Consider the following 16,572-nt stretch of genomic DNA (forward strand, 5'->3'; position numbering starts at 1 on the left):
AAAATTATTATCATTATATAAAATTTTAAATATCTATGTTTATATTAGTTTTATCCATATTTTTGTTAATTTTAGTGTTTTAAAAGATAAATTTTTATTTATATTTTCATGTTAGATTAATTTAATGTATATGGCTAAAATATTTAAAATTTTAAATATTATCATGTTAGATTAATTTATCTTTTAATATTAAAAAACTATGCACCATTGATAACCAAAAAAATAAATAAAATTAACACAAAAGTAAATATTTAAAATTTTATATAGCGATAATAACATTTATTTTAGCTATTATCAATGCCTTAACTATTCAAAAAATATAAGAAATTAATTAACTATAGGTTTACAATATAATATCTTGTTTAATACTCCCTCTGTCTTAAATTATAAAGATATTTTTAGATAAAATTTTACATACTAATAAACATTATTAAATACACTTAACAACCTTATCTTTCTAAAATAAAAATATAAAATTTTTAAAATACCCATCATTTAATACATTGAAAATAAAAGTGATGGAAATTAATCATAGAGAGAGAAAGGGTAATATTAAAATTGATGCATTTAATGAAATATTAATCTACTCAAAGTGTCTTATATTTTGAGATAGAAAAATTTTTTTAAAAGTGTTCTATAATTTGGGAGGGAGGGAGTAACATTTTTTACTTGAACAACATTTTAACCCTCATGAAAAAAATAAGATAATTCATAATAGAGAGTTTTCAATAATAATTTAAAAGTTAAGGAGGTTAATTTTAAACTTTTAAAAGTGAGGAATATTATATACAAGTGCTTTAAAGTTAAGGAAGGTTTTATACATTTTAGCTTAATTAGTATTTATAAAATATGGATGAGTTGAACAAAATAAAGAAAAGAAAAATAAATAAAATTAACACAAAAGTAAATATTTAAAATTTTATATAGTGATAATAACATTTATTTTAGCTATTATCAATGCTTTAACTATTCAAAAAATATAAGAAATTAATTAACTATAGATCCTCAATATAATATCTTGTTTAATATTCCCTCCATCTTAAATTATAAAGACACCTTTAAATAAAATTTCATATACCAATAAACATTATTAAATACATTTAACAACTTTATCTTTTCAAAATAAAAATATAAACTTTTTAAAATACCCATCATTTAATATATTGAAAAAAAAGTGATGAAAATTAATCATAGAGAGAGAAAGGGTAATATTAAAATTGGGACATTTAATGAAACATTAATCAACTCAAAGTGTCTTATATTTTAAAATAAAATTTTTTTTTAAAAGTATCATATAATTTGAGAGGGAGGGAGTAACATTTTTTACCTTAACAATATTTTAATCCTCATAAAAAAATAAGATAATTCATAATAGAGGGTTTTAAAAATAAAATTAAAAGTGAAGGAGGTTAATTTTAAACTTTTAAAAGTGAGGAGTATTATATATAAGTCCTTTAAAATTAAGGAAGATTTTATACATTTTAACTTAATTAGTATTTATAAAATATGGATGAGTTGAACAAAATAGAGAAAAGAAAAATAAATCATAATGAGAATAACAACTATTCATTCTTTTTCAAGTTAAATCTACAACTTCCTCTCATCCCAAGTTCTCGTTTTGGATTTTCTAATTTTCCACTAATAATCCTATTTTTCTCACCCATCAGAAAAATGAACCGTTTTTTGTGTCTCTGGGGATTCTGGGTTCAATCTGGCTATCTCAGAATCCCATGATCTTCCTCTTCTTCATTACTTTTCTGCTTCTTTCTTTTAACATTTTCACCTCCATATATGAATTTTTAGCAAGAAAACAACAATAACTCCATCAGCAGAATCGACATTTTTTACGCTTCTGTCTGATATATTTGCATTGTATTTTGTCGTATAATAATTATAACAACCACCATCATCTCCTCTTTGAGATTCTGGTCTGCACAAAATGCAGCTTGTCGTTCGTGTTATCGAGGCAAGAATACCAAATGATTATGGATTAAGCGATCCATACGTGAGGGTACAGTTGGGGAAGCAGAAATTTAAGACCAAAGTGCTCAAGAAATGCGTGAATGCCAAGTGGGACGAAGAGTTCAGTTTTCGCGTCGAGGATTTGGATGAGGAACTAATTGTTTGTGTCATGGATGAAGATAAGTACTTCAACGATGATTTTGTGGGACAGCTCAAAATGCCAATTTCACTTGTTTTTGAGGAGGAAAGTAAATCTCTTAGTTCTTGGTATTCTTTGCAACCCAAAAGCAAGAAATCCAAACCCAAGGAATGTGGTATGATATAATGCAAAACTTCTCCCTTTTTCTTTTCCAATAGTAACCATGCATGTTTTCCCATGCAATGCACTAAGCTGCATTTATCTTATTATTTTTTTATCGCTAATGAAAAATGGAGTTTCCTTAGATTTTATGTTTTATATTCATTTTTGCTGTTGTAGAAATCACAGTAAGGAATAAGGATATGGTTATAAACTATTGATCATGGTGTAAACGGCGTGCCTGCAATTGCGTTTAATTTTAAGGAAATTTCTTTTACGTTATATTAAAGATTAGCCACGTTAAACTACCAACCTTTGCACATAAGGGAGAAGGTACAAGAAACACAATTCTTGCACCACGTACCGAATGGTTTCTTGTTTCTAACATATATGCCTCCAAGTTTTTCTTGTCCTTTCTTATTCAAATATCATGTTTGATTAATGATTAAACCAAGTTCATGCAGTTATTACATGGATTTCAAGATATATTTAGTAGATTCATAACACTAAGTAAATTAAATCATTATGCTTGCCGCTGGGAAAGTTGTGTCCATTTTGCTTTGAGAATGTAACAATGCATGTGCTTTATTGGAATAGGAGAAATTCGCTTAAGTATCTACTTAACTGACAAGACTGATGCTTTGGAGGAGTCAAATCCCAATTGTGACCAATTTTCACATTCAAGGAAATGTTCTGATGCATTTATTGAATCACCTTTAAGGTCTTTCTCGAGCTGTTCAGCTTCATCTTCTCCTTTGAGATATGAAGAGATCACATCATCTAAAGATGAAAAATCACAAAAAACACTTGCTGGCCGCATAGCTCAAATTTTTAATAAAAGTAGTACTGATATGTCTTCATTATCCATGAGAAGCAATGACCCAGAGCAAGCTGAAACTATTAAAGCTGGAATTGATGACATCAAAATTGAGGATCAGTTCTGTAATAATGAGACGTTTGAAGTTGTTGTGAGAAAAATGCAGTCATTAGACAATGGGACTGAAATTCCAAGCAATTTACCAGGAGGAGTGCTTATAGATCAACTATATATCATAGCACCAGAGGACTTGCACACGCTACTTTTTTCACCTGATTCGAGTTTCCCCAAGTCATTGGCAGATTTACAGGGTACTACAGAATTACAAATAGGACCTTGGAAGTTTGAGAATGATGGTACCGAATGCTCATTGAAAAGATCACTGACTTATGTCAAGGCTGCCACTAAATTAGTTAAAGCTGTCAAAGCGTATGAAGAACAAACATATCTAAAAGCTGATAGAAAGAATTTTGCTATTTTCGCCAATGTTAGCACTCCAGATGTTATGTATGGGAACACCTTTAGGGCAGAATTACTCTATGTGATTACTCCTGGACCTGAGTTACCATCAGAAGAACAATGTTCACGCCTATTGATATCATGGCGGTTGAATTTTGTGCAGAGTACCATGATGAAAGGAATGATAGAAAATGGGGCTCGCCAAGGGATGAAGGAAAGCTTTAACCAGTATGCTTGCTTGTTATGTGAAACTGTTAAACCTGTTGATTCAAAGGACCTTGGTTCTAGTAAGGAACAAATATTGGCATCACTGCAAGCAGAGAAACAATCAGATCGGGAGCTGGCAGTGCAGTATCTTGCAAATTTCACCGTAGTGACAACAGTTATAATTGGATTGTATGTGCTGGTCCACATTTGGATGGCTGCACCTAGCATAGTTCAAGGGCTTGAGGTTCTTGGGGTTGACTTGCCAGATTCAATTGGTGAATTTGTTTCTTGTGCTATATTGGTTCTTCAAGGTGAAAAACTACTGGGTTTAATTTCACGCTTCATGCGAGCCAGAAGACAAAATGGTATTTTCTTATTTGCTCTTTTCCTTTTTGGTTTTTTTTTTTTTGGTCTTTCTTGCTTATCATATATTAATTCTGTAACTACCTTGATTTTATTAATTATTTCATCTTGGTGTCGGAGTGCAAATGCTACATTTTTGTGACTATTTTTGTTAATAATTAATAAACAAATTCAATATAATATAAAAGAGGTAGAAATCACCGTCAACCAACATAAAACATACTAAACTAAAGAGCCAAACACATTAACTAAACAGAACTTTCTAATTGTTCTGTCATCCTGTCTAAATAAAGGCCCTTTAGAACCTATGATCAAGACTCATGAAGTGAGACATTCCAGAAAAATGCACCAAACCTGGTAAATAGAAGTTATCCAAGCAAGCCTGTTGTTTTTCAAATATAGGAAAATAACTAGTCTTTTGAAATCTAAAAGCAACATTTGGAGTCTAACATAGTGCTTATGAGCCTGATAATGTTCCTTTGAATGAATCCTACTTGGTAGGGTGTAGTGTTAGGGCCCAAATGAAAGCCAAGCTTAGAAATTTCAAGAAGCCTTTAAACCCCCCCCCCCACAAAAAAAACCAAAAATCCCTCCTAAAAACTAATGGTAAACACTCTATTCCTTTTTGTTGATTTGGCTTTTTTATTTTCCTATCCCATTGATCAAATGATTCCTTTATGGGGATAGCTAACGTCTTCAATTTTGTGTTTAGTGTCTTTTTTTTTTTTTGGCTTGATTCAATGGATTTCCTCTTTACTTATTTTGATATTTTGTTCAATATTAGGTAGTGATCATGGAATTAAAGCACAAGGAGATGGTTGGCTACTAACTGTTGCCTTGATTGAAGGAAGCAGTATAGCTTCTGTCAATTCAAGTGGAATCTCAGATCCATATGTGGTTTTTTCTTGCAATGGAAAAACTAGAACCAGCTCCACCAAGTTTCAGAACTCTGATCCTATATGGAATGGTGAATATATTATGTTGTTAATTATTTAATAATCCATCGGTTGTGCTTATAAGTTAAGACTCGTCCTTGCATTGTATGTTATAGTTTCTTTCTCCCCTCACCCCTTTTAACAAAAGATACCTATGTTTGCAGAAGTATTTGAATTCGATGCGATGGAAGACCCTCCATCTGTGCTCAATGTGGAAGTTTTTGATTTTGACGGACCTTTTGATGAAAATGAATCTGTAGGACAAGCTAAAATCAATTTTCTGAAAACAAACATCTCAGACCTTGCTGATATATGGGTTCCTCTTGAAGGAAAGTTCGCTTTGGCAAGTCAGTCGAAGCTGCACTTGAGAATTTTCTTAGACAACACTAGAGGTGGTAGTGTTATAAAACAATATATAAGTAAAATGGAGAAAGAAGTGGGAAAGAAGGTACGCAACTATGTGTTTCCAAGTCTCGCTGTGTGTGTATGTGTTAGCCATTTGTTTGTCTTTATTTATTTGCAATATTCATTTTGGCTTATCTTTTTTCCTCTCGGAAAACTTGTAGATTAATTTGCGATCTCCTCAGACAAATTCAGCCTTTCAGAAACTCTTTGGCCTTCCGCATGAAGAATTTCTAATCAATGATTTTGCCTGCTATTTGAGAAGAAAAATGCCCATGCAGGTTCGTTTTGTAGTTTATTTGAATTTTGAAGTTAAAAGGCATGACTTATCGTCGAGTAAGTTAATTATTGGGCTCCATACTTGTAGGTCTACTTAACTTTAGTTTCTGAAATTGAAAAAATGCGCAAATCAATCCTTAGATGTAACCATTTTTTTTTTACAAGTTAATTATTTTGTCATCCCTAAGCCTCTTGACAAAAGCATTGATGGACAATGTGTTTGGTTATTTTTAATGACTAACATGTGCATTCACCAATGTTGTCATTTTTTATGCAGGGTCGGCTTTTTCTTTCAGCTAGAATTATTGGATTCCATGCAAATATATTTGGACGCAAAACTACGTTCTTCTTGCTTTGGGATGACATTGAAGGCATTCAGGTCATTCGCCCCACATTTGCTTCAATGGGGAGTCCAATAATTTCCATAACTCTCCAACCCGGCAGAGGCATGGATGCAAGGCATTGTGCAAAATCACAAGATGAAGAAGGCAGGCTAAAGTTCTATTTCCAATCGTTTGTATCTTTTAATGTTGCTTACAGGTAGATGGGAAAGAATTTATGAATGCTGTATGAAGTTGTTTCTTACATATATTTCTTTGCAACTTCAATGAAACTCTATTCTCTTAGATGGTTTTATCAATTGTTTATGCGCATCTACTATGGCTTATATCAACATATGTAAATGTTCTTCATCATTGTCTATTTCCTTATTGTGTTAATCTCAAACCATTGAGCTGATTCTAAGATTGAATTTATGTAGCATTGACATTTATCATTAAAATCTTCCATTGTTAATATACAAGACAGTTGTGCAAGTCCTTTAACCACATGAGGTTTTGTAAACTTAGTTGACAAATAAATTTATATCCAATAATAATTTAACAAAATTAGATCAAAGTATGAAAACAATTGCATGTTGTTTTGGGTGTTTTTTATTCTACAATTATTATCCAGTATGTGATTCAGTACTTATTTTCATGGGAAAGGTTCATTTGTATGGAACAATGCTTCTTTCCACTCGAATATGTATATGTATGTATATGTTTGTATACGCATTAACTCGTATTTATCAGCCATCACTACCTTGTTCTCGAACTCTGCATCAAACTTCTTCCAAGATTTATAGTTATGTGTGCTAGTATGGTGTGAAATGTGATAATCATATTTGCAAGATATTATCTGAAATGGTAACATAGATGGACTACGACATATAAGTATCAGATATCCTATGTTACTAAAACTGTTTCGGTGCTGGCATAGGACTATCATGGCTGTTTGGAAGACCAGATCATTCAGTCCTGAACAGAAAGATCAAATGGTTGAAGATGACTCGGAAGGCAAATGCCTTGCAAGTGAAGAGAATGGGTCTTTCGTTGACCTTGATGAAGTTAACATGTCTGAGGTTTATTGTTCTAATCTCCCAGTTCCTGTAATCTCTCTCTCTCTCTCTCTCTCTAAATAGCAAAGGAAAGATACTATCTCTTCTTACCAGTTAAGCTAACCCAAAGAGAGTCGACACACGCTTGATATAGCAAATATTAATCTGTCCATGTTCTGCATATCATCATAATTGTGCGCCTCATTGGTTCCTTTCATGGTTTTCAATAGAAGACTTTTCAAATGTTATTATCTGACCATATCCTTTTGGTTAATTTAGACCAGCTTCTTTATGGAGTTATTTAATGGAGGAGATTTGGATCGCCGGTTCATGGAAAAATCCGGTTGTGTTAATTATTCTTTCACACCTTGGGTGTCAGAGAATAATGACAACTATGAAAGGGCACTATATTACAAATTTGATAAAAGTAATACACGTTTCAAAGGTGAGGTAACAAGTACTCAACAACGATCTAGTCTTCCAGATGGAAAAGGTTGGCTTTTGGAAGAGGTTATGAATCTTCATGGCGTTCCTCTTGGTGAATACTTCAATGTGAGTAGGCCAACTTTTGTTTCTTTTCATCATTTTCTATGCATATCTACCTTCCTGATATCTAAATTTTCACAGCTACATCTTCGTTACCAAGTTGAAGATTTACCTGCAAAAAAGACTTGCAGAGTACATGTTTACTTTGGAATTGAATGGCTAAAAAGTTCAAAGCATCATAAAAAGATTTCAAAGAGCGTCTTGAGAGGTCTGCAAGAACGTTTGAAGTTGACCTTCGGTGTGATTGAGAAGGAATTTTCATCGAGATAACGCACAAATCATTGTGTCGCTTGTATTACTACAACCCACAAATGTTTTCCTCATTCTTCAACAGAACTTGACTTAGTTTCAAGGTTAGTACTACGACAACGCTAACTTCTCTGTTAGGCAGAACTTTTACTAGGAAATGTCTGATCTGACCCTACTAGATATTACTTCCCTTCTTTTGGTGGCAAATGACTTGATGACAGAGTTTTTGTTCTTCAATCATGAGAAATTCTTAGGCAAACTTGTTCTGTAAATAATCAGTAGACTCCATCAATACTGATGAATATATGCTTACTTTTAGGGCAGCCTTACATATTCTAACTTGTCAAATTTGTTATAACTTGAGTTTACTTAAAAATTTCTCTTTTGGATCATAATATATCCCTTCTTCCTTACGTTTGAAAATGTGTTTTCTGTTATCTGTTTTGAAAAATAAAAAAAAAAAAATTAGAAGTTGTTTTGAAGAATTAAACAACCAGAACATCTTTTTGATGTTTTGTTACCTTTTGTTCTGCAAAACAAGGGCGGGGGGAAAAGCAGGAAGCATCATGTTTTCAGCTAATCAAATGTCCTTAAGTCTCTCCTATTAACCGCCAGTGGTGGAAAGATACTTGTAATTCATGAGCAATTACTAGTGGATCACATTTTGTCCTTTTTTCTTTTTTTATATACAGAAAAGGAGAGTTTAGATGATTGAATCAAAACAAATCTCACGGTTCAAAGATTGCACGTAGATACACTTATGGCTCAAAATTTGGGCTTGGTGATATGTTAACAGCAACCAAAAATGTTGCATCTTGCCTCCAGCAATTATTGAAGAGAATTGAAGAGAGAAGTGGGCTCACTCATGAAGATTAACTAGGGGTTTTTGTCATATAGGCATAGAGGTGATTATTGTACTATTGCTCTTATTAAGACATGTTCGCACTTAGATCCCTTATGTTAGATGTGTCTGTACCAAATAATACATATGTATATAATATTTTCTCAATGTATGTACTATCCTTGTTGGTAAAAATATGTATATATTTTTTCCCTTAATATCTCACTCCATCGTTAATTTGAAATCTCATCATTATTTAAGTGCTATACAGATTTCATATGATGGTGCATTATTTTTAATTTTTTTTTATAATTTGCTGACAATTATTTTTTTGTATACACTTTTTTTTTTTAAAATGTGATATTAAGGATAGTATCAATTTATTTAGGGTTGAAGTGTAATGTCTATTTTGAAATTATCAACATATAACTACAATTTCATCACACGATGCTAATTAGAAGCTATTAAACTCCCAAGCTTACCTTAGACAATAAAGGTTCAAAAACAAGTTTATAAAGCTTTAAAATATTTAAGATTCCAAAACCCTTCAAATTGCTAATTTGAGCTTAAATTAATAAGTTTTTAAATGTATCAAAATCATGGAATTATATAGAAATGAAACACATAGAAAACAAGGGCAAAAAAAAAATCATTTCCACCCATTTTCACATGTTTGTCGTGGCTTGTGTCCTATATGGCTTAACATGTGGCATAGGTAGCCAACCTCTAGCTTTATACCATGCGCCGCAGCACATATAAAACTATCATGATAACTTATCGAGTGAACATCATTTTTATATCCAACATTCGATTGAAGTAATTCAAGCACCTACACAAAATTCATTCAATAATCTAGCTAATGACATAAGTTTCATTTTAATTTGTTATCACATTTGAAAATTGAACACTTAGATGCCGAACATCAATTTTAAAACCATTTTCTTGCATCTAAGTGTCCACACCCAAAATATTATGCTATTAACCTAAGGTAGGGCTCAAGCCAAGACTAATGGAGTGAAACATACTTGATTGAATAATCAAATACAAAATAGCACATCACATTCAAAATTTGGCTACACAAGACCCCCAACTACACATAAAACTGGGTAATTTGTGAAATTCATCATATAATTCATTACTTGGCCAAATCATTATATCTTATCACATATTCCTTTCGGTTCTATTTATAAGATACTTTTTAAGAGTAATTTTTAATCCAAAATATAGGACACCTTTTAATAATTACATAATATTTTTTTAATTTTATTTCTTCTTGATTAACATAAAGATATTTAATGTAGTTATATTATTATTTAAAGCTAAAGGTAAAAATGAAAGTATATCTCACTTTTCTATGATATAAAAAAATTAACTTTTTCACAATGCGTGAAATAATTAAAAGTTTTTTATAATAAGGACGGAAGGGAGTATTATATATTGACATGTACCTGTATCCATATCTTAGCCTTTCACCACAATGTTCCACCAAGCATTCACTCTAGGCTAAAATATTGTAGAAGATTCACATACTATACAAGTGCAACTCATAAATACTTATATCAAATCAATATTAAATATACACTTGCACTAATATTTCAATCACTTACTACAATTATCACAACATCATACATCCCATGCTAAAATACAACACATAGATGCAAATCATACAAATGCAATCCAAAAAGTATGTGCATTCATATTTTGCAACTTACAATAAATATACATATTCATTTACACAAAACAAAAATAACAAAGCATTATGACAGTAGTCCGACTACTCTTTGCTTAACTCTCTCTTGGCCTTTGAACTTGAAAAATAATAACCACAGATTAAGATGAAATCCCAATAAGCAAAATAATTTATAATTATTTACTAATGAGTAAAACTACAAGCAATCATATAAAGTGAGATAAATTCTCCATTTTGTTCTTAGCCAAACTAATTGTATTATTAGAATAAAATTCTCTTTTAGATTTTTTTACAAACAACTAGCATGCATAAATTTCCAAATTAATCAATTAAGCCTCTTACCCTTCAATTTCTTGCCCCAATAATTCCAATATCAATCTCTCTTACCCCAACAGTTTCAATATTAATATTATACTGTACAAATCAAACTCTCCATTAGAAATCAACTTAAACCTAAAGAAATAAACTTTAAATTCTTTTCCTTATGGTAACAAATACATAAGTGAAATAACCTATATAAAAAAAATGCTCTTAAACTTAAGTTTTAGCTTTACTGGATCCAATCTACTCTCTCATTCACACAACAAGGGGACAAAGAGGAAGAATTACAATTTATTACTACCCACTCAACAAATCCGTTGCAATGAAGGGAAAGGATGAGATTTGAACTTACCAAAGAGTAAAGGAGACATGGAGGAAGCATTTGAAGCTCTTTCTCACTCACCCTATACAGTAGCGACAAGAAGCAATGAGAAGAGGAGGAAGTTTTTGATCGCTGCAACAAACGGGAAGGAAGAAGAGAGGACCGACGATGTGAACCAAAGAAAAAGGCTGTAGACCACGCAAACTCCCATGACGGCGATAGACACACAAGGTCGTCGATGACTGACAAAATGAACGGAGAAACGATGGCTGGCCTTATCGTCCCCCCACCCCACCGATTACATAATCGAAAATGGAAAAGGAATGGCCAGGTAGAGGGGCCAAAAAAAAAAAAAATCTGCCGCACATTTTATGTTATAATTTTAATTAATTATTATTATTATTAAAGACAGAAAGGTAATTTCATAAGGTCACCAAAAATTGAAATACGCCTCTTGCCCCTAGAAGATTCGAACTTTGTACATGGGTTCACGTCGGAATTTCCACTAGGTCACTAATCCACCTCGTTAAATCTCTCCCCAAAAAATAATAAATTAATTTCCTTGACTTTATTATTTACTCAAACTTGATTATTACACAAGTACTGAAACCTTCAAGCCGTAATAGAGGAATGGCATTTTTTTCTTCATGCTCTCTCTAAATCTCAAGCTCTTCTTCTGATTTTTGAACTAGATCACAATTTATTTGTTAAATTTTTCTACCAATACACTATATAACACATTGCGTCATGCTCTAGTTCGTGGTATGGTAAGTCAAAACTCACTTAACACACACACTTGAATCCAATATATTTAATCTAACTTTTACTCTAACTCGATCTTCAAGCTATTCAATAATGAAAAATGTCAATTAACAATCCCTAAATATAATTAATTTAATTAATTTATTAATTTTCTTTTTAATTAGCAATTAGATTTCAAATTTAAAACTTAAGATGTTATGTAAAACATAATTTTACCCTTCAACTATTTGTTTAGAAGTATTTGATATCCTAAATTGACACAATAAAGAAGTGCATGCAAATGAAAACACATTGCTTCATCATGTCTGGCATGTTAACTTTACAAAGTTCTCGGAACAACTATCAGTTACAAAATAAAAAACAACTGGCACGATGATGAAGTTATGTGTATTCATTTGTGTGCACTTCTTTGAAAAGTTAAGAATCTGGTGTACTTGTATTTGATGAGAGCTGGTTCATAATAATCAAGCGTTAAGATTGCCTTTCCATATATTTAATAGGTAATACATAATATAGAAAGTAGAAAAATATTTAGTCTTCCCAAAGACATTCAGGAGCATTGGCATCTTGTTGGATTTGATAATTCTAGTATGGTTCATCATATTTTAGAGACTGAATTCATCCTAAAGTCAATTAATAAAACTTTCATTACTCTCATTACCAAAGGAAGCAAAATTCGAATCTTCATAATAAGGTTTTGATTATATCTCCTGGAATTCCATTACTAGAGTCATGAGTAAGATGAGCTTTCCGCTAAAGTGGATTAATCTCATATATCAGTGCATTTCTACTGTTAGCTGTCAGATTCTTTTTAACAGCTCTATTACAGGGTTAATCTCTCCTCGAGATGTCAGGTAAGGTGATCTATTATCTTCTTATATTTATATATTGGCTACTAATGTTTTTTCATCACCAATCATCCAACGAGAGGACTTGGTTTAGTACCCATCCTACTCATGACTTGAATAAGATTGCTTCCAACAAGAGGTTACAATATCCAATAAAAAAAAAGAATATAAACACAAAGAAGTCTTCTAATATCTTTAGACCCAATGTTAATAAAGTTGACAGAGAAAATTGGACTAAAATTTTTGGTGTTTCAATCTGAAAAAAAAATTAGGAAAATATCATAGATTTGGGAAAAGACAAGTCTTTACTCTACAATTAGAGGAATATGAGTTAGACTTGATAAGCCACTCATTTAAATCCATTTTTTATAATGTTTCAAGTTTGAAAAGGAAATAATTTTTAATATAATCGAGCTTTTAAGCCTGGTATTGTAAAAACAAGCTCAAGCTCAAGCATCCTGTTTAGGCCCCCTTTTGGTTTTACATTTAAAAATAAAATATTTTTACTTTTAGAATTAAATTTAGACTTTAGAATATATGTATATATTAATTAAAATTTATTACTTATTTTTAATTTTTTTAACACTGCGGTTTGTATTCTAAGGAAAGAATATGTAAAATTATAATGTAAAAATTAAATTTTAATAAATTTAAAAGAATTAAAATAAGGAAGAACTTATAGGCCTAGCCTTGAGCTCGATTAATAAGGGTTAGGCTTGAAGAAATGACTAATTTTATGACAATTGAGCTTTTAAGTTTGAGCATATATGGACCACACTCATAAAGGCTGAGCTCGCCTGTTTATCAGCTCTATTTACAACTAATTGGTTGAAACCATTGATAAAAGTTTAGCTTCTTGAAAAGTTAACCTTGTTTTGCAAGCTTTAAGACTCGCATTGGTTAAATCAATCTTATTTGCTGCGAACATCTACCACTTATCTTGTGTTAAATTACTTTTACACATTTGTAGGAAAATTCATGCTAAATGCATTAATTTCTTTTAGAAAATGGATTCAAAAAGTAGAAGAATGCACCATGCAAATAAGGACACTCTCTTTAAATATGTTGACTTTTTTGATGAATGAAGACCTTCTTTCAAAATAGATTTGGAGATTGATAGATGCCTTTCAAGATTCCATTCTCCATGATATTTTAAAGTTTAAATTCATTAAAGCGGAAGATCCTTCTACTGTTAGAATGTGGAAAGAAACTCTTGGTTCTCAAATTTAATCTCTTCCAAATTAATGGAGGAAAATGACAATTAGTAACCTTGTAAAGATATTAATGATAATTGAATACCTTGAAATATTGAAATGCTAGAAAAGGATCATGGTTTTTATTTACAATTAAAATATTTTAATTTTTGAAATAACAGGTCGCTCATTGGTAACCTCTAGAAGTTCATGTTATTTTATCACATTTTCCTTAGATTCTAATCCATTTTGGTTTAATTGTATATGTTTTTATTGCCCAATTTAAGAAAATGTGCATTTTGTTTTGGTCTTGTGTTCTTGGCTTTAATTTGATATTTTTAGCCTAATTTCATGTTATTTTGATTGAAGTTTTGATTAGAAGCATTTCTGGAGCTTTATGGATGTCTTTGGAAGGCTTTTGGATGAAGAAATCAAGAGCAAAATGAATGATTTTCGTTAGCTGTAAAAATAGTGCAAAACTGCCAAAGTCGTCCAAAGTCGTGACTTTCGTTCGCGACTTTCACCGCTGTCAGAAAAACGCTGCGTTTCATTTATCAGAAATTAGTTGGCTAGGATACATATAAGCTGAGAGCTCGACCCAGAACGCATTCTTCAGACTTTTAGACACTTTGGAGCTTGGTTGTGCTAGGGCTTGGGCCTTGGAAGAGTTGGGATCAAGAATTGAAGCTTTGAAGACATTTGCAGCTCATTTTCTTTAGTTTTTCTATTCCTCTTCCCTTTCCTCTCTTGTAATCTGAAATGAGTCCACTTATTTTGTATATTTGTAGCTTGTGGATGATTATAAGTAGCTAAACCCTTTGTTCTAGGATTATTTGGAACCCTTGTATGGATTAACACTATATTTCTCCTCTTTTGTGATTAATGATATATATGTGTTTATTTTACTCATTCCTTAATGCTTCTACTTGATTGGCCACCATTTAGAGTTGGGTTCACTTAATTGATGCTTGAGAGGCTAGGTTGAGTGTAGAACTTAAAATTGTATAAGAACTTGATATTTACATGTTGAATGGATAATTTTGCTAGTAGATAGAGATATACTTGCTCGCCTTGCATAGCCACATTAGGATTGGTGTTTAAAATTGGAGTGTTATTAATTGTAACAAGAGATGGGTAATAATTTAAACAAACACTTGTTCTTGACTTGAGAGAGCTTGTCCAAGTATTTTTAGAACCCTAAGTTAGCACTTATTTTCATTAAAAGCATTATAAGAGGAGGTAATTTTGGTGTTATGAAATGCAAGGGGGACAATTAATCCTGGGTCCTAAATTGTGTTGGAAGTTTGTGAATCACTCACTTTTCTTTATTTTCTAGAGTTTATTTTATTTGCAAAATCATTTTCACCTAACTTTGTGTAGCTTAACTTGATCAATTTATTTAGTCTTTTGCTTGATTATGTTTTTGAACAAATTCTCGAGGGAACGATACTTTACTTTCATTATATTACTTGCTACGATCCGTACACTTCGGTGAGCAACACTCATACATTTAAGAAAGTTAGTACAAATTTAAGGAGGATTATTTGTGAATATATGGAAGTCAATTGAGAATGGACATATAGTTTCATGAATATATTATCACTTAGGAATTTAAGGAGAATTACTTGTGATTTTAGGGAAGTTGCTTATAAATATCTGAAAAATCAATGTGAATGTATATTCAAAATATGAGAGGGCCCTTGAATTATTAATTACAATTAAGAGTATTCATATTCATTCACAATGATGTTCCACATATTCAAAAGCAACGTTCTTTAATTTCACTACTGATTGTTCTTGATCACAAGTTATGCATGAATTCATGAGACTATGAATTAATTACAACTAAACTTTATAAATTCACCATTAACCTTTTTAAAATTCATAAGTGACTATTTTTAAATTCATAAATGATGATATATAAATTTATAAAATTATCTATCTATTCGCAATTAATTTTTCATTTAATTACAAGAAAACATTATCTAAATTCATAGCTAACTTACTTAATTTCATAAGTTACCTTCAATTAGTTATTTTAATATTTATTTATTTTAATTATAAATAAAGATCATGGTTCTTCTATGACATTTCAATAATGCTATATCTTTAATTATTTGTCATTAATATTTTTATAAGGTTTTTAATTGTCAATTTTCCTACTTAAATGAAAAGTTGGCAATAGGCCACAAATCACAATCAGCCTCGTCAATCCATTTTAGAATCCTAGTATTCCTGGTCCATGAAATGAATTATGGCGACCTAAGAAAGCCTACGACTTTATATTACTTCCCTTGTACCTGACAACCTATAAAATGGAACAACGACTGTATTGCCTGGTTTTATATTTTGTAACTTGTTTGCATCAGTTCTTACCCCTCCAATTTTGCTCATGATCAACAAGAAAAACTAACATGGCTAGGCGGCCATTCAGGTAATTATCTTGTTAAAAAAGGTTTCTTACAAACATGGGTAAAGAAATTTCTTTTGGTATATGTTTCCTCTTCCTTGGAAACTCTTCTGGAAACTGGATCCACCTAAGAAATTCCTTCTACTTACATGGAAGGTATTTACCAAGTTTGTTCTAGCAAGTGGTGTTTTAAAGGATCACATTTGCCAGACAACACCAAGTGTGTTTTGGTATGTAATGATGACGAATCTATTAATCATATTTTTGTTGCTTGCCCATTTTCCCAGGCA

General features: G+C 31.4%; 1 protein-coding gene across 1 annotated transcript; it reads left to right on the forward strand.

The window, feature by feature from the left end:
• The first annotated feature begins 1,939 nt into the window (after positions 1-1,939).
• Positions 1,940-8,378, forward strand: LOC129295793 (C2 and GRAM domain-containing protein At1g03370-like). The gene is made up of 9 exons (XM_054934368.1): positions 1,940-2,276; positions 2,858-4,108; positions 4,891-5,073; positions 5,206-5,489; positions 5,608-5,724; positions 6,000-6,262; positions 6,983-7,151; positions 7,380-7,652; positions 7,728-8,378. The coding sequence occupies exons 1-9, from the start codon at positions 1,940-1,942 to the stop codon at positions 7,914-7,916; spliced, it is 3,066 nt and encodes a 1,021-aa protein (XP_054790343.1). The 3' UTR covers positions 7,917-8,378.
• The last annotated feature ends 8,194 nt before the right edge of the window (positions 8,379-16,572 follow it).

Source organism: Prosopis cineraria, unplaced genomic scaffold (genome assembly GCF_029017545.1).
Source record: "Prosopis cineraria cultivar Desert tree isolate PC_DT_omini unplaced genomic scaffold, ASM2901754v1 PC189, whole genome shotgun sequence".
Lineage (NCBI taxonomy): Eukaryota > Viridiplantae > Streptophyta > Magnoliopsida > Fabales > Fabaceae > Prosopis > Prosopis cineraria.